At 45.5% G+C, this 19106-nt stretch overlaps 1 protein-coding gene and 1 long non-coding RNA gene across 2 annotated transcripts; one reads left to right on the forward strand and one right to left on the reverse strand.

The window, feature by feature from the left end:
- Positions 1–10895: 10895 nt before the first annotated feature.
- LOC143667238 (uncharacterized) lies at positions 10896–15248 on the reverse strand. The gene is made up of 3 exons (XR_013167960.1): positions 15136–15248; positions 14978–15034; positions 10896–10922 (listed from the first exon to the last, which is right to left on the reverse strand). It is a non-coding gene; the product is annotated as an uncharacterized LOC143667238 (long non-coding RNA).
- Positions 15249–16366: 1118 nt separating this feature from the next.
- LOC143666722 (cardiotrophin-2) lies at positions 16367–18891 on the forward strand. The gene is made up of 3 exons (XM_077140307.1): positions 16367–16371; positions 16725–16905; positions 18321–18891. Exons 1-3 carry the CDS (start codon positions 16367–16369, stop codon positions 18786–18788), a joined length of 654 nt encoding a protein of 217 aa, XP_076996422.1. The 3' UTR covers positions 18789–18891.
- Positions 18892–19106: the final 215 nt, after the last annotated feature.

Here is a 19106-nt window from a genome sequence, read left to right on the forward strand (position 1 = left end):
GGAAATGGGGGAAAGGACTACAGCAAAGATGTCAGTCTACTCGGTCGCCTTTTGCGCCGGGGCCTTCTGGGGCACGTAGTCCCTGCTTTGGCTCTTCAGAAAAAGGACATTGGCCGTTGAAATATGCATCATCGCGGACACGCTAATTTGTGAGTCGACGGAAACGGAAAGCTTCTTTCCCCCACTCTCCACCACCCTATTCTGAATGGCCTGCCGGGAAATGTAGTCCCAAGCCATCATTCCCTAGCCCAGGGGGACAATTTATGTCACCAATGAGGAACGGTGCCGGCGGAGGAGAATAACCGCCGGGAAATACAGGAACACATCATGTCCGCCTCGCGTCATAGTTCAAGAGAAGGCTCTTAAGGGAGAGCAAAAGTAATCGGTACTGTCGCGACAAAGGATGCGAGCGTCTGTGCTGATGTCCCTTGAAAAGCTTTGGCGCCTCCCACCCAGTGATCCCAAGCCTCAGGGCACTAGGATCTTCAACTCGTGAGGGCCCCAGGGAGAAATGCTCTGGAGTCAAATTTCCTTTTTTGGGAAAGTCACCAAACCTCGCTCTTTCTTATCTTAAAAATGGAGATAATGATACCTACCTCGAAGCAGAATTTTAGGATTTAAGCAAGACAATGTCCAGGAAAGTGCCCTACTCAAGGTCTGCCAGGGGCATGTATGGATAGTTCCTTTTCCGTGGTCCTTTCCAGCTCGCCGATCTGGGATCCCCGGGATCCATGCTGCCCAACAGAGTTAGCTCCGGTGAAAAGAGAACTGTGGCGGGCAGGCTAACCCCATCTTGAGTACCCACTCCCAACCCCACCCCATCCTCCTGCATCCTCAAGCATCCACTACCGATCTCTGCTTCCAGGGGGCGTCCATTCTCTATTTGACTGAGGTCGTACAAACGGCCCAATTCCTCACCTTGCCCAGTCTCACCCCCTGCCTGCTCTTTAGCCAACCTTAGCGGCATCCCCCAAGACACCTCATCTGCCAAAGAAAATGGGGCTGCTTCCTACCTCTCCACCTCTGTGCCTTCTTACCTGCTTATTTAATCCTCCTCCTTTGCCTGGAAAACTCCTCTCTTCTTTCAGGCAAACTGCTCCAAGGCAGACTCCTGTGCGTCCCTCCCTCTTCTGTGTTTGGGAGGAGAGGATTTGAGGGCCCTGAGAACTGGTGGGTGTAGTTTTTCTGGTAAGGAAGTGTGGTATGAAGTCCCAGATTTGCAGGGACTGGCCTCAGGCTCACACTTTATCAGTGGTGAAATCCTTGACTCCCAGACCTGTCTCCTTTTGCTTGCAAGACTGCTTTAGGGCATTCTCTAGAGTTATTTCCTCTGCCTTGATAATGCCTTTCCCCACCTCCACCCCACTTCTCCACCCAATTAACTACTACTCCTGGTCTCTCTGTTTAAATGCCACTATCTCAAGGAAGGCTTCCTCTTATTTCCAGATGAGATTCGTTTATTGTCTCTTCCACTAGATTGTAAGCTTTATGAGGAGTTCATCTCGTTATTAACTGCTTTTAGCCTCACAAGAATCCTGTAAGAAAGATCCCATTTTAGAGGTGAAGAAAGGGGGGCTCAAATAAAAAGAAAAGATGTCCACAATGCCCCAGAAGAGACGAGTGATAGGGTCAGGATTCAAACCCCAGACTCTACATCAGCTGTAGAATGATCAAATCGAGTCCATTCGTGTGTTTAGTTTGGACCACATGACATATTAAAATAGCAGGAACAACAAATTACTTGTGCAAAGCTGGATTTCAGGTTTTTCTTGAAAAAGCCTGAAATCTAGCAACACTGGGTCTGCAATCCTTGAACAAGAAATAGCTGGAGCTGAGCAGCGGCTGTCCGGTTTGGATAAGACCAGTCCCCCATAGGTGTTTCCCCCCCTTCCCCTCCAGTTTGCTGCCTTCGTAATGTAATGTAATGACCTCGTTCCATCAATTGAGATAGCCTGAGCGAGCCTATTAAGGGTCAAGACCATTTCTTACACTATGTTAGCACCCACAGCTGGGTGGGTCGGTCAATGAGAGACCACATGTAAAGATTTTTACTTTTCATTTTTTAACTACTTCTCAGTTGTAAATTTTTACCATGAGCAGATATTATTTGTATTTGTAAAACATGAGCTAAAGAAGTTATAACCCAGCCACGTGGACATTAAAATATAAAGACAACAGTCAGACCCCACACATAAGTGATCTTAGGGGATATAGCACCCTGAGCCCTTTTTCCTTTGTACAAAAATGACGTTTGTTTTCTGTTAACCTATTTATGCATTTTGTTTAAGAACCTTTGGAAGGAGGGCTTAAGATCACTCAGTGATGGTCTCCTATATTGCATACCAATTTCAGAAATAGGTCAGGCCATTCAGTCTTCAATAGGAAGCTGCTAAAAAGGAATGGAAGGTACTTTCCTGCTTTCAGAACTGTCTGCCACCTTGGAATGAGCATGCAGAAGTCAGGAGCTGGAGCAGTCCATTTACCCTGAGGCTCTTCTTTAGCAGTGGTTACTTTTCCTTCTCAATCTCTTCTGAGTCTCTGTAGAAGTTTATAGTTTCTAGATCAGCCAGAGCAGGCTAACAAACAATTCCCAAATCTTGATAGTTTATAACAACAAAGGTCTGTTTTTTGCTCATGCTGCCAATCCAGCACATGCTGATAGGCCAACAGTGGCCCCATTTCAACATGAGCTTCCATGATCACCATCACACATGGAAGGGTCTTGAGGAAACACCCACTGGCTTTTAGAGCTTCTGCTCAGAAGTGACACGTCTGTTTTGCTCACATTTTATTGACTTAGCCATACCTAACTGCAAAGGAGGCAGAGAAGGGAATTCTTTGCCCATGACTGAAAGGAGAAGAACTGGAGTATTTGTGAACAGCCCTAATGACAAGCACAGCTTCCGATGGATTGTAGGGGGAAATAGTGCCACCATACAGAGGGTTTTCTGGGTGAGCTCTGGCTCCAAGACACCCACTGAGGGAGCTTTTTTGTTGTCACATGGGATGGTGACATCCTCATAAAGCAGTTTGATTTACCCAAAACTAAAGTGGGCAGAATCCTTCTGTGAGGGGTAGGTAGCTGCCTGGATTTGGTTGGTGGAGTCTCAGAAGTGAATTGCCCAGGAATGGGTGTGGCTTCCGGCAGCTATAGGGTACCTGCTTAGTGCTCATTGACCAGTGGTCCTGGAGGCTCTTGAGTCCAACTGTAGCTGGGGTTCTGCTGGCAATTTACATTGCCAGTAGAAATTTCTCCTTGGATCATTTTGAATTTACAATGTAAATAATGTCCAATCTCTTTTCATAGATGGCCCCTTCCGTATGGGAGCTAGGATCGATGGTCTCAGTGGGTTCCTGCAGCAAGGGCTCTGGACATTTTGAAAGTCTCTCTTTAAGTTACTGCAGGACTAGGATCACACGTGAACTTCTCTCTAGATGTCTGTGAAGGGCATGAACCTTTCTTGAAAAAGCTATTTGATGCTGAAGTCTTGCTACTAAAAGATGAGTCAGAATAAAGAACCCAGGAATAGATGGGCCACAGCACAAAAAGACTATTGGTTACCAATGAAAATACTAAATATCAAACTAAGATTAAACAATTGAGGATATCAGACTTTCAGAATAGAAAGTAAAGTAAATATTACAAATACGAATGAATAAAAATAATATAGCCAATAAAAGTTGAATGTTAGGGGGCAGAGGGTTAAGAGATATATTATGAATTAAATGGGAGTGACTAATACACCATGGAAGCAACTAGCAGTGTTTACCTTTTTCAACTTTGCATTTTGAAATACCTTCAAACTTACAGAATAGTTTCTAAAATAATACCAAAACCATACAGAGAACTCCAACATACCTCTGCCTACCCCTCCAGATACCCACATCCACCAGTTTTAACATTTTACCTCATTTACCATAACATCTGTCTATCCATCCATCTATCCACCTATTTAAAAAAATTTTTTTAAACATAACAACAAACACAAATTTTTTTAAATATAACAACAAACAGGAACATTCTTATCATATGATCCTTCCATTCTTGGTATATAATCAATAACTGACAATATCAACCATCTATCTATTTATACATCTGTATATCTATCAATTCATTTTCTGAACACTTGAGTGAAGGTTGTATACATCATGCTTCTTGAATACTTAATGAGCTGTGTCCAGTTTTTTTAACTGTGATTTTAAAAATAATGTGTTACCTCCATGTTTTTCAGAATCTTTTTCTTAATTTCATAGGAAGAAATTTTACTCTTAATCTTATAGGAAATAATGTCATTCATAGTGAAGAAATATTTACCTGAAGTTGAACAGTCCTATCAGTTTCCCTTCTGTTTCTTCTGTTAAATTCAAGTAAAATTAAATGTAATGTTTTTTGTTTTAAAATAGGACATATAGTATGACCACACAACTATAAAATTTTTCCTATCTCTTTATTTACCTAATGGGATGTCTGGAATTATGTTCACCAAATGTTAATATGGTAATGGTTATTTGTGGATGGTGAAATATACTGGTTTGTTGGTTTCTTCTTTGTACTTTGTTCTTTTCTTATTTGCTAGAATTTTTATAATAAACAGGTAGCATTTTAATAAAAAAGAGAGTCATTAGTCTTTGAAATATATAGTTTTAAGAATATATTGTAATAAGTTTTGTAGTTTAGTATAAATATAGAAAATATGAGCTTAACGGACTACATTGTGCCATGAATTTAGAATATAACCTGGAAATTTTTAAAAATATGTATTTCAGCCACTTTCTTGTCAAACTAGAATATATATGTATAATTATGATTAAAAAAGGACTAGCATGGAATGATCTTTCAGCAACATTGTTACATGAAAAAAGTAAGGTACAGAACACTGTGTGTGATTGCTACCACTTGTTTTTAAAAGGCCCGAAAAGAAACATATATATTTGAAAAGAAACATATATATTTGATCATATATCCCTTAAGGATCCAGAAGAAATAAGCAAATGCAGTTGCCTTCAGGGAGGGGAACTGGGTAGCTAGGGAACAAAACTCTTACACTGAATATATGCCCTTTTGAATATTGAACTGTATAAATGAATTACCTGTCCCAAAATGACTGCATTACATTGGTGAAAAATCATACACACACACACACACAAACACATAATTAGAAGAATCAAATGATATTAAATACTTTCTGGGAAATTCTAAAACACACATTGGTTGATTGAGGATCACACAACTGGATTGAACAAACAGGCCTTAAACCCCCCTTGAAGGCCAAACTCCAGGCAGGGCAGCTATGATGCACAATCCCTGGCCTAGCCCAGAATAAGGAGGATGCCTCAGGCCTCTAACTAGAGATGAGGGTTTAGGATCAATTTTCCCCATAATCTAGGATTTGTGAGTACAGTCGTGACCCCCCTGCACAATACTGCATCTTCCCCAAACTCTTCTTTCACAGAAAAACTAAGCCCCCATGAAATAGCACCACCAGCCCTCTACTGGGACCCATGCCTCCATCCTTTTTTTAAAAATGGGTCCAGCTTCCTGACTTTACTAAGCCCAGGGCAACCTTTAAGCTCTAGCTGAAGGTTTGGATTTGCTGCCTTTCTTTCGCTAGGAAGACCTGCATCCAAGCATGCCCCAATAATGACTAGCAATATTTGGGTGCATTTATAATAATAATAACAAAAGTGTAGTTATATGTATCAACCTTTTAGTCAAATTTATCAACATTTTATTTTTACTTTATGGGTACTGTGTTTTGTGGCTTACTTTAGAATAGACTTTCTCTTAGCCTCAGCTTTAAAATATTCTATATATTTGCTTAATGATTTCATATTTGCACATTTAGGTCTTTAATCCATCTACATTTTTTCATGAAAGAAACAGTAATATTTTTGCAGTTAATCATGGACAATGTCCACCACAAGATTCAGTGTTATACATTCCCATGTTTTAACCTCTAACTTTCCTTCTGGTGACATACATGAATCTAAGCGTCCCCTTTCTACCACATAACCCATCTACAGTTTATTTTTTATTTTTTATTATTTATTTAACTTTTTTTTGTATAATATAGATACAAGGCAAAGAAAGAAAAAGGCAGTAATGTTTAGAGCATTCCTCAACAAGCAGTTACAGGACAGATCCCAGAGTTTATCATGGGCTACCACACCATCCTCTCAGTTTTCCTTCAGCTGCTCCAGAATATGGGAGGCTAGAAGGAATAAATTTTTTTTTCACCATTACAATCGACTTTTTTTCCTTTTTTTTTTTTGTGAAAAATAACATATATATAAAAAAGCGATAGATTCAAAGCACAGCACAACAATTTAGTTGTGGGATAGATTTCAGAATTTGGTATGGGTTACAATTCCACAATTTTAGTTTTTTACTTCTAGCTGCTCTAAGATACTGGAAACTAAAAGAAATATCAACTTAATAATTCAGCAATCATATTCGTTTGTTAAACCCTATCTTCTCTGTATAACTCCACCATCACCTTTTATCTTTCTATCCCATTCTTTGGGGTTATTTGGGCTACGGCCATTCTAATTTTTTCATGTTAGAAGGGGCTGTCAGTAATATGGGGTAGGGAGATGGAACTAGCTGATGTTCTGGAGAGGCTGGCCCCTCGAAGTTTCAGGGTTTATCTGTTCCAGGAACATGTCTGGAGATTGTAGGTTTCTGGTAAATTACCTTTGTAGAACTTACAAAGTTCTTGGAACCTTTGTAGAATCTTATATTGACCTAGGTGTTCCTTAGGATTGGCTGGAATGGTTTTGGTTGAGGTTTGGCAAGTTATGACAGGTAGCAATGTCTAACTGAAGCTTGCATAAGAGTGACCTCTGAAGTAGCCTCTCGAACCTATTTGAACTCTCTCAGCCATTGATACTTTATTAGTTACACTTCTTTTCCCCCTTTTGGTCAGGATGGAATTGTTGATCCCCCAGTTCCAGGGACAGATTCATCCTGGGGGGTCATCTCCCAGGTCGCCAGGGAGACATTCACCCCTGGATGTCATGTCCCACATAGGGGGGAGGGCAATGATTTCACTTAAGAGTTGGGCTTAGAGAGAGTGAGGCCACATCTGCATCTAAAGTTTTTTTTTTTTTTTAATGCTGTAAGGAAGGGATTTACCTTAGGGAAGGTTTCTGAGAAGCAGAACCTGAGCCTGGGATTTTTTTTTTTTTAATTTTTAAATTAATTCTTAAATTTTTAAAAAAATATGACAACAAAGAAACACAAACATTCTTAACATACGATCATTATGTTTCTACATATATAATCAGTTATTTACAATAACATCACAGTTGCATATTCATCATCATGATCATTTCTTAGAACATTTGCATCAATTCAGAAGAAGAAATTAAAAAACAGAAAAAAATTCATACATACCATACCCCTTACCCCTCCCTTTCTTTTATTTATTTATTTTTAATTTATGATACATAACCACATACAAACACATTCTTATCATATGATCATTCCATTCTTGTTATATAATCAACTCACACTATCATCACATAGTTGTATATTCATCATCATGACCACGTCTCAGAACATCTGCATCAATCCAGAAAAAGCAACAAAAAAAAGACAGAAAAAAATTCATACATACCATACCCCTCCCCCTCCTCCCACCAATTGCCAGCATTTCAATCTACCAAATTTATTCTAACATTTGTTCTCCCTATTATTTATTCATTTTTAATCCATATGTTTTACTTGTCCATTGATAAGGTAGATGACAGGAGCATCAGACACAAGGTTCTCACAGCCACACAGTCACACTGCGACAGCCATATCATCATACAATTATTTTCAAGAAGCACAGCTACCGGAGATATGAGCTGGGGATTTTTGATCAAGTGATTAGAGGAATGTTCTCAGGAGAAGGAGAAAAACTGAGCATGAATGTGGTCTCAGCTGGTGACTAGCTTTGGTTTGATTGCAGAGGAAGCTCTTGAGCACAAAGGATACCACCAAGGTAGTCCCACCTTAAGGCCCATCACAGGCTAAGGTCTGCTGTGGGGAGGGGTACAAGGCAGTTCTCCAGAGATGGTGCAACTGGGGTAAAGGGGATCTGGGTGGGGCACTGACAGCACGCATTGCACAGTTCACCCTTGTTGCTTCTCAAATCCACTTGCTTCTCCCTTAACTTCACTCCATTCAGACCTAGTTTTTCCAGGATTCTGATTGATTACAAGTTCTAGGTGATCTTTAAAGTCATAAAAACATTCCTCCCTGCTTCCATCAGGTAGTAGCAGTCCTATGACCTCACCATGCCCCAGGTCTATTACTCTTCAGGTGGCAACTCCTTTCTTTGCCTGCTGCTCTATTGGCACAGCACTAGGAGAAAAAAGTGACCAAGCAGTGGCTGTAGCTCAAAATTCAAGGGGACTCTTGCTGTGTCTCCTGCGGGAAGCATCCCTCCCCACTCTAGGAATGAGGATTTCTAGATTCACAGGGCCTAAAGTTGGGGAACTGGAACCACAAACTCCTCAGGGTGTCCTTGGGAGTGCTGATCAGTGGCGGCTCCCAGTTCTACCCCTTGGTTTCCAGCCCCAGGCATTTTCCCTCCTGCAGCACAGCACCATGTAACAGCTGGTGGCTTAAAGTATTTACCTCCATCTGATAAAAGGAGCATCGGACACAAGGTTTTCACAATCACACGGTCACATTGTGAAAGCTATATCATTATACAATCATCATCAAGCTACGTGGCTACTGGAACACAGCTCTACATTTTCAGGCAGTTCCCTCCAGACTCTCCATTACATCTTGAATAACAAGGTGATATCTACTTAATGCGTAAGAATAACCTCCAGGATAACCTCTAGACTCTGTTTGGAATCTCTCAGCCATTGACACTTTGTCTCATGTCACTCTTCCCCCTTTTGGTGGAGAAGGTTTTCTCAATCCCTTGATGCTGAATCTCAGCTCATTTTAGGGGTTTTCTCAATCCCTTGATGCTGAGTCTCAGCTCATTCTAGGAGTTCTGTCCCACGTTGCCAGGAAGGTCCACACCCCTGGGAGTCATGTCCCACGTAGACAGGGGGAGGGTGGTGAGTTTGGTTGTTGTGTTGGCTGGAGAGAGAGGCCACATCTGAGCAAGAAAAGAGGCTCTCTTGGGGGTGACTCTTAGGCCTAAATTTTAAGTAGACTTGACCTATCCTTTGTGGGGTTAAGTTTCATATGAACAAACCCCAAGACTGGGGGCTCAGCCTATAGCTTTGGTTGTCCACACTGCTTGTGAGAATATCAAGAATTCAACGTGGGGAAGTTGAATTTCTCCCTATTCTCACCATTTGCAAGACTTTGCAAATACTTTTCCACTCACTGATTGAATCACGCTGGGATTCATCAGGGCATCAATCTGGACAAACCAACAAAATCTCATGTCCTACCCAAGATTCCAAGTACTTATGGTGTTCAATCAAGCTATCTACATAAGTTATATTAGGAAATGCACTAATCAAAATATAAATTTTGTCCCAAATAAACATTTTTTGCTTTAGTCTCACACATAAGGTGAAATTTTAAAATATTAATTACCATCTATTTTCAGCACCCTGCAGTAATGACATTCCTTTGTTCTTCCTCATGCAAAAACATTTTTAAAATTTGTTCATTTAGTCACTATTATTATACACTCTAGGCATGCCTAGATTATACCATCTCAATCTTTATTGTCTTATCTTTCTTTCTGATTTCATTTATGCCCCCAGCCCTCCTCCCTCTATCATTCTCACATGCAGCTTCATTCAGTGTTTTAACATAATTGTATTACAGTTAGCTAGAATTGTTAGCACATTTTTATTCAACATAGCTTTAGAGTACTTTTTATTATTCGGTAGGGTCTTCTCATGTGATTAGACTCTGTTCAGGTGTCATCTCCTCTGGGAGGTTCAGGGTACACGGGGAATTCATTATGGAGTGCTAAGCAGAGGACAGTCCTGTTGTGTCTAACTTTACTATCTCCCAATTTTAAAGCTGACACCCCAATCTCCCATCATACTTTATACTCCCAGTCCAGGGCTGGTTACTGCTCTTTCTCTGATGTCCCTCATCATGCCTAGTGCTGCTCATGAAGCAGAGATGAAGCTCAGTGGGATCCCAAAGGCTGTCAAGGGCCAGATTGGGACTGGGTTAGGAGCTGGGGACAAAGTGGGGTCTGTGTCCCCTACTTGGCCATCATGGTATCAGACCATGTTTCCCTAGCATGGGGACAGATGGAAGTGCAGATATTGTGACAGCAAAAGAGCTGCATCTCAGGATGGCAGGGAACAGCCTGGATATTGGAGCCAGCCCTGTGCTCAAGACCTCTACAACTCATTTGTTGGTTAATCTTCACAAACTGCTGAACCTCATCTGTAAAAGCAGGTTGTTACAAGGATTAAATGAGATGATGTCTCTGTATAAAGGGACTGGTAGCATAAAAGAGGCTAAGAGAGTGTGGTTCTGACCTTCTCCTTCTACCTCATCTGCTACATGGAGCTGAAGGGACCCAGGCTACTAGGGCAGTGGAAAGGGCTCATAAGCTGGAAGTGCCAAGCCTGAGAGACTAGAGGTAGTCACAATGGAACAGAACCCCACTTCTGAGACAGATTGCTAGGCTCAAATCTAGCACTGCCCCCTACTAGCTGCGTGACCCTGAGCTAGTCACTTAAGCTTGCCATGCTTCGGTTTCCTCATCTGAAATATGGGGAAACAATACCACTCACTCTGGAACTTTTGCAAAGAAAAAACTGAGTTAATATACAGAAAGAGCTTAGAACAAGGTCAGGCCACTAGCAAGCACTCCATAAATGTTGTTGTTGTTGATGATGATGATGAAGGCTGAGCTGCAAAGCTGTGCACTTCAGGAAGCAGGGACCTTGTCAGTCTCATCCACCCCATCTTCTCAGCATCTGGAAAGGTACTGTAAGGCATTAATCAGAGGAGTGGGCTGGGCATCTCTGCCTGCCCTGGGGGCCTCTCTTTACACACCCTATACTAGCCCTGAAGAGACGCCTCACCCAGACAGGGGCTGAGGAGCAGAGAAGGCTTCCCAGGGGAGTGGACACCAGGTGGAAAGTTAAAAGACGAGCCAGTCGTTTTATCTACCTTTTCGACAGATGAGTAAAACATACGGATTAAAAATAAATAATAGGGGTGGGCCACGGTGGCTCAGCAGGCAGAGTTCTCGCCTGCCATGCCAGAGACCCGGGTTCGATTACCAGTGCCTGCCCGTGCAAAAATAAATAAATAAATAAATAACAGGGGGAACAAATGTTAAAATAAATTTAGTAGATTGAAATGCTAGTGATAAATGAAAGGGGAGAGGTAAGGGGTACGGTATGTATGAATTTTTTTGTTTTCTTTTTATTTCTTTTTCTGAATTGATACAAATGTTCTAAGAAATGATCATGATGATGAATATACAACTATGTGATGATATTGTGGACTACTGATTATATATGTAGAATGGAATGATCATATGGTAAGAATGTTTGTTTGTTGTTATGTTTAAAAAATTTTTTTTAATTAAAAAAAAAGAAAGACAGGCCAGGAGGAGTGAGTGGGCCTTCTAGGCACGAAGAACCACACAAGTAGAGGTCTGGTGATTCACAGAATCACCAAATTGCATGCTCCAGGCTGGGGCATGGACTGGGTGAATGAATTCCTTGAAGGCCAAGCCAGGGAAGGGCACAGGGGTGGCAAGAGGGGACAAGGCAGCCCTTGCTCTCCCCCATCCTGCCGTAGCTCACCACCCCCAATCTCCTCTTTGCTACCTCTACTTGGCTTTGCTTGTTCCCGAAATGTGTCAAACATGCTCCCACTCTGGGGCTCTGTACTTGCTGTTCCCTTGCCTAGAAAAAGGGGACAAGGAGCGGCCATCAGAGTTTGGAATGGGGTTGGGGTTGGTATTGGGTCTAGAGTGAGCATCTGGTTTGGGGTTCATTTTTATTTGTTCTGACTCATTACGTGGTAATGCTTGAAAGTTCTCAGATGGATGGGTGCCAGATCTCATGGGAGCTGATGTACAACTGGATAGGGACTAGGGCTCAGCTGTGGGGTGAGGAGGCATTGAGTCTCTCACAGCTGGCTGCAGCATTATATACTACTGGGGCTACCTTGAGAAGCCCAGGAGAGGCCTCCTCATAGAGGCCAAGGTCAGGCTTCCTATCAGCCAGAGCACTTGGTGAACAGGGTCACTGAGAGCCTGTGAAGTGGGAATTATCCCAGTTTCCAGATAAGGAAACCACCTGAGGCTCCAAGAGGTTGAGTAACATATCCAAGATCACCCAGCTAATGACGGACAAAGTCAGGAATTGAATCCACTTCTGCTGACTCCTAAACTGCAGGTATTCCCAAGGTATCAACTTCTAGTAAGACCAAGGCAGAAACAGAGATGGGTGGGTCTGCAGGGTGGGGCAAGGCAGGGTGGGGGAGCTAATTACTTCAGCCCCAATGCAGCTGGGCCTGGAACAGGAGCTAATTCCTCCATGGGACCCCAGAGAGATAGAGAAACTGAGGCCCCTGAGAGAGCCAAGCTGTGGTGGGGCTGGCGAGGGTTAGTCTGCCCTTGAGAGCGAGGCCCTGTCCCACGTCCACCATCCATCTGTGAATAGCACCAGATCGAGTATCTGCCTCCCTCTTTCCCTCCTCCTCCTTTCCCTCCCCCCTCCCCTCCTCTCCTACTCCTCCACATCCATGACCTGGTCCACGCCTCACTGCACTCACTCAATGGGCCTACTCTAATCCCCCGACATCACCGCCTGCCCAGCACTGGCCCGCCCACCAGCCCTGGCAGCCCCTAGCCCTGGAGACCTCCTTTTAGGTCCCTGTTTAGGACCTCCCTCCTGAGAACCCATCTTTTTCCTAGGATCTGCCCTGGCCTTGCTGTGTGACTCCAGGTATGTAGCTGCCCCACTCTGGGCCTCAGCCTCCTTATCCAAGTCTCCCCAACTAATCATATCAACCTGTTTTGGTTTCTTTCTTCTCAGCATCCTGTCACTTTAGGAAATTGTTCATTATTCGTTCACGTTTACTGTTGTCCTCCCCGACCAGATTGTGAGCTCTGCGAGGTGGGGACCTGATCTGCTTTATTCACCCTCATGCTCGGTACAGAGTAGTTGCCAAATTATATCTGTCGATTGAACATATGGATGAATGATGAATGAACGAACAGATGAATCTCCTGCCTTCAGCAGGACAGGGTGGGCCCTTTCCCTCCATGCCACTATCCAGCCAAGGGGAGTAGGATAGCACAGTATCCCAGTCTGACTGACCTGACCCTGACTCGCCAGGCAGTGGTGAGAACTGAACACTCACTTCATTACAGAGAGATTAGGAAAGCTCTGGAGAGGGACCAGAGCCTAGCATCTGTCTCCTGTCACACCCTACACTTTTCCCAGGGGTCGGCGGCCTCAGGCATGTGTAGCTGTGTGCTGTGTCTGGGCAGTGGGAAGCCACTGGGGCAAGATCTCCAAATACATCACAGGCTGAGCCATGGCTGGATCCCAGGACTTCTGACCCCTAGCTGCAAGCATGTCTGCATGCACATGTGTGGGTATAGAGGGTGCCCACCCCTCGCGTGGGCATGCCTGCTCTCCGTGTGGACCTGTGTGGCTGTACTATGTGTTCCCATGCCTGGGACTCTGGGTGTGTAGCGTGTGCAGGCACAGTCAGGTGTGCAGGATACAACATGTTCAGAGGCATAGTGCTAGACGGGCAGCACCACGAGGGCAGGGGGTTTTGCTTGTCTCCTGTCCCACTGCAACTCCCCCAGGCTGGCAACTGGTACATGGCAGCTGCTCAGTACATATTTGTAGAATGAATGACTGAACTAGGAAAGTGTGCGCCTGGGTCTGGTGGGTGCCCACGTGCTAACACATGTGTAGACGTGTGTATGCCCCTGTGTTTCAGGGTGCACCTGGGCGTGGGTGATGCCACTCACACACCACTCCTCCTGTCCCTTTTCCAAACTCCCTGTAAGCCAGGGCTGAACCTGGGTCTCCATGGGGCGGAGCAGGGGGCCGCCTCCCGGAGGAAACTGGATCCCAGGACGTGCGGAGCTGCAGGGAGCGGGGCGGCCCCTTTGTCCCCCGATAATCCCTCCCCGCCCTTGCTCCCTCCCTCTCAGCCACCAGGGCTTAAGGTCGAGTTTGGGGGCTGTAAGGTACTAGGGTGCCCCCTCAATGTCCCTTTCCCTGCCTGCTCCCTGCCTCTGGGGCTTCTGCACCCCGACTCCCAGCCTCTTCGCCTGAAATGCATATCCTCTTCTTGGTCCCTCCCAAACCTCTCCCCCTCCTGTCTGGTGTCTGGGTCTGCCTCTCATTCTTTGCCAGGACCGTGCCCGCTGCCCAGGGCCCCCTCCCCAGGGCGTGGCTCCTTCCCTTCCTCCTGGGCAGCCCCAGAGCTCAGTCCCAGGTATAAAGCCACCTGAGGAACTGGAGGACAGGTGCCTGGGAAAGCCCCAGAGACTGCAGAGAGGAAGGAACCAAGGAGAGAGCATGAGTGGCCCGCTGGGTGAGTGAGGGGGCACAGGAGCCCCAGGGCCCAGGGGCCAGGAAGGAAGGGGTCACTGCCGGACCCCTCTAGCCCACCTGACCCTCTGTCTGGTTGCCTTTGCATCTTTTGGGAACTAGAAGGCTTCATTCATCATTCACTTGTTCATGCATGCAATAAATAGGTATTGAGTGCCTACTATGTTAGGTACTGTTCTGAGCAACCGGGGCTATAGCAGTGAACAAAGACAAAAATCCCTGGACTCATGGCAGCTGTGTTCTGCAGACAGATAATGCATGTAATGAATAAGTACATTATAACATGAATATGATAGAAGGTGAGTACATCCATCCAAGTTTGTTGAATGAATGAATGCATGAAAGGGGCTGCACCTTTGGCTTTCCCTTAATTGGATCTGAACTTCTGGGAATGCAGGACTGTGAAAAGGGGAAAGAAGGAAGCCAGGCTGGATTCACCTCTTACCTGCATGGCTTTACCTCTGGAGACGTCAAATCATTCTCCTGCTCTCCCAATCTTGCACTGGTGGTGGGAAAACAGATGGATCAGACATTTGAGAGGATGATTTGGCAGCATCTACTCAAACCTAAAATGAGCATGTCCTCCGATGCAGATAGTCCCACCTTCAGAAGTGCCCAGACAGGCTGGGACAAGGATATTCATGACAGCATTCATTCATTCACTCAACAAATATTGATTGATCCAGGTTAGATGCTGGGGACCGGGCAGCGAATGAAGCAGGTAAGTTCTCCTCTTTCTTGGAGCTGAGGTTCTAGTGGGAGAGACAAGAACAAGCAAGGAAATGAACAAATAAACGAGGTCCCTCTAAGCTGAAGACCACATAAAAGGGAGAGGGAGGGACTTTTGCTGTGGTGGTCAGGGAAGCTCATCTGAGCTGAGGCCTGAGGAACAGGAAGGGGCCAGCTTTGGGGAGATTTGGGGGTTGGTCCCAGCAGGCATAGCAAGGGCCTGGGGTATTAGCAGAACAAAAAGAAGGCTGATGTAGGGGGAGTATGGGATGGGGAGGGCAGGGGTAAGGGGTCAGGCCAAGCGGCTCACACACTACCTTCGTTTTGTAGGCTACTCTGAGGAGTCTGGATTTTAGGAATCCAGTGGAAGGTTTGGGGCAAGGGAGTAAGAAGGTCAGATTTTACATTTCCAAAGGCTCCCTCTGGTTGCTGGGGAGAACACACATCAGGGAGAGGCAGCTCCAAGGACAGGCACAGTTGGCACAAGCATAAAATTGGAACTGACCTCAACGTCCAGCAATAGGGAGTAGTTTAAATAGTGTCTGGTGGATCCATACTATGCGATACAATGCAGGCAATAAAAATAAAGAGATAGGAGAAGGTAAGGACATCCGTGTGGCTAGGTGGAGTAAGCTAGGGCCCAGGAGAAGGGGAGAAGGTCAGAGAGGAGATGGGCCTTTGGAGGCTTGTAGGGTGCACTGAGGACTTCAGTTTTGACTCTAAGTCAGGTGAGAACCAAGGGAGAGTTTGAGTAGAGGAGGGACATGATCGATTTAGGTGTTCGGGGCGGTGGTGGGAGTGGGAGATGCAAGGGTGAAAGCAGGGAGACCAGGGAGGTTACAGCATCAGTCCTGGTGCGAGAGGATGGCAGCTTGGGCTGAGGCAGTAGCAGTGGGAGGACAGGAAGATGTAGGTAGATTCTGGATACATCTTTTAAATCTTTTCAGGGAAAGTAACAAATACCTGGAAAAATGCAGAAGTCATAAGTGTGCACCTCAATGAATTTTCACAAAGTGAACAAATATATCCTTGTAACCAGCCCTCAGATCAAGAAACATAGACGTGAACTGCCTACCTTTTGGAGGTAGAGTCACCAAGATCTACCATGAGGTTGGATGTGGAGAGTAAGAGAAAAATGAGGCGTCAAAGAGGTCGCCATGGTTTGGATCTGAGCAAGGGAAGAATAGAATTGCTCTTAGCTGAATGGGAAAGACGGGAAAGGAGTGGGTGAAGGTGGGAAATTCAGCGTTGAGGATGGATGTGTTGAGTTTGAGAGTCTTCTTAATATCCAAGTGAAAATGTTAAGCAGGAAGCTGAAACCATGCATCTGGGGTTCAGGGGAGTGTTGTGGGTTGGAAATAACCTGCCTGAAGGGTGATTCTGCCCTGACGTGGACATACAAGGTCATTAGAAGCCACAGGAGCTATGTCTATTAGGGGAATTGTTTCAGGATGAATCGGAAGGTGGGAGCAGGGCCTTGGTGCTGACCTCTGGTTTCTTCTGCCAGCCCCCGTCTGCCTGCTGACCCTGCTGCTGCCACCCCTCAGCCCTGCAGCCCCCATCTCCCCAGCTGAGCTCATCAGTCAAGCCTACAGCCTGGCCCTCTACATGCAGAGGAACACATCAACGCTGCTGCAGACCTACGTGAGTGATGCTGGGCGTGCGCAGGGGAGGAGGGGAGAGGGGTCCTGTCCTTCCGGACCAGCCCTGGGTAGGGGAAGCAGAACAAGCCCGGGAGAAGGCGCCCTTGGAGGTCCATGGGAAGGCTGCCACTGACAGCTGGGTGGCTGTGGGTGAGTCACTGCAGCTCGCTTGGACTCGAGCGTCCTCATCTGAAAAATGGGTGGTCATCCTTGCTGACCTCTCAGGACAGCAAGGGTCAAAGGGAAGGACATACAGGTAAGGGCTTTACGGAGTCACAATAATTATTTCCAAAACTGTCTTGTTCTGTGTTTTCACCAGGCCACATATTCTATCCCCATTATCTTAGTGACTCCTCCAGCAGTTCTTAGAGGTGGCACTTTACAGATGAGGGAACTGAGTCTTAGAGAAGGTAAATGATTTGCCTGACCCCATACAGCTAGTCATTGTCAGGGTCAGGATTTGAACCAGGTCTGTGGAACTCCACGCTGTCCCCACACTACATCCATTTAGGAGTTAAAACTGGCACCCCGTTAGCTGGCTGGTTTTTGTATCCATGAGGTGCTTGTTCAAATCGTGAGTATGAATGCCTGTCTAAAACAGGTACAGGGAGCCTATTGGCCAAAGGTCCTCCGATCCCACCCCTGCCTGCCTTCTTGCAGTTACAAGACCTGCCTGGTCTCTGGAGGTCCTGGAGTTGGTGACTCTTCACTGTACTCTATTATAATTTCAGGTCCACATGACATTATTTCAACTAGGTTCTAGTCCCCTTTCTGGCACAATTCCTTGGTGTCTTTAGGTAAGGCATGGTCCTTCTCAGTTTTCCCACTGGTACAATAGAGGAGTGTGACCAAGAGGGAGGGGCTCTATTAGTCTGCACTAGAATTCGATGAGTCTAGATCTGTGGAGACAAGAACTTTGATGGAGAAGGCTCTCAATTAAATTTAATAACAATAGCATTTATTGATGATCACAATAAAATTAACAAGCAATCAAATGCTGTGAATTAAAAAATATATATAGTGCTGTAACCATATTGTCTATAATATACTTGGATTGAAGGTATTATCATAACTACTTAATATACCCATAGAGTTAGTTGATATTAATATAATTATGCTTTTAATAACTAATGATATCATATATCATATTACTTTTTATGTTCTTCATGGTAATACTGCAATATGGGAATTGTTAAGAAGCATGTGAGTTGAGGTGGCATGGCTTGGACATGAGGGAGGCAGGACCTAATTCTCCTGGGCTGCACAGCCCAGACTCTGTATTAGGATGTCCTACCAAGTCCCTGAGGGCTGGTGAGTGGTGACTCCCCCTGGGAAGATGCCAGTCTTGTGGTGGGCAGATGTGAAGTCAGAGCCTGGGGCACCCTTCATCACCACCCACCTCTATTCCTCATGTAGCTCTTGCACCAAGGCAGCCCCTTCAGTGACCCTGGCTTCTCAGCTCCTGAGCTCCAGCTCAGCAGCTTGCCTCCTGCGGCAGTCTCCTTCAAGACTTGGCATGCTCTGGAAGATGGGGAACGGCTGGGTCGTGCCCAGGGGGCCTTCCTGGCCTTGACCCAGCACCTCCAGCTCATAGGGGATGACCAGACCGATTTGAATCCTGGCAGTCCCATCCTGCTGGCCCAGCTCGGGGATGCGAGGCTCAGGGCTCAGGGCCTGCTGGGCAACATGGCTGCCATCATGACCGCCCTGGGGTTGCCCATCCCCCCAGAAGAGGACACCCTTGGACTTGTCCCCTTTGGGGCCTCAGCCTTCGAGAGGAAGTGTCGAGGCTACATAGTGACCAGGGAATATGGCCACTGGACAGATCGAGCAGTGAGGGACTTGGCTCTGCTCAAGGCCAAATACCCGGTAGAGAGGGTGTGAAGTCTTGTCAAAGGCTATGACACTCTTCCCTTCACAATGGACTCTTTGCTGCCTTGCTTGTTGGCTAGAGAAGGAAGCACATTTTGTCTAGTGGACAGGTTTGTTTGCCACATTTTTGGGAATATTCCCTGAAAACCAGGCCTCAATTACTTATTGCCTGGGCCTTACTGCCCAGGTCCCATGGCCTCCCTTCCAGATCTGGGCACATCTCAATGGAAACCATTCCCCGGATTACAAATCCAGAGGTACTGGTTATCCACTTCCTGAGTAGAAACAAGTGTCTCCCTGAAGAGGCCCACTTCCCACTCTACTGGGAGA

This window comes from Tamandua tetradactyla, chromosome 23 (assembly GCF_023851605.1).
Source record: "Tamandua tetradactyla isolate mTamTet1 chromosome 23, mTamTet1.pri, whole genome shotgun sequence".
NCBI classification, from domain to species: Eukaryota; Metazoa; Chordata; class Mammalia; order Pilosa; family Myrmecophagidae; genus Tamandua; species Tamandua tetradactyla.

Bases quoted from the DNA above. Each gene is read 5' to 3' on its own strand.
- LOC143666722 (XM_077140307.1), top strand. The intron at 16,906-18,320 runs GTGAGTGATGCT...TTCCTCATGTAG, and splicing joins CAACGCTGCTGCAGACCTAC to CTCTTGCACCAAGGCAGCCC.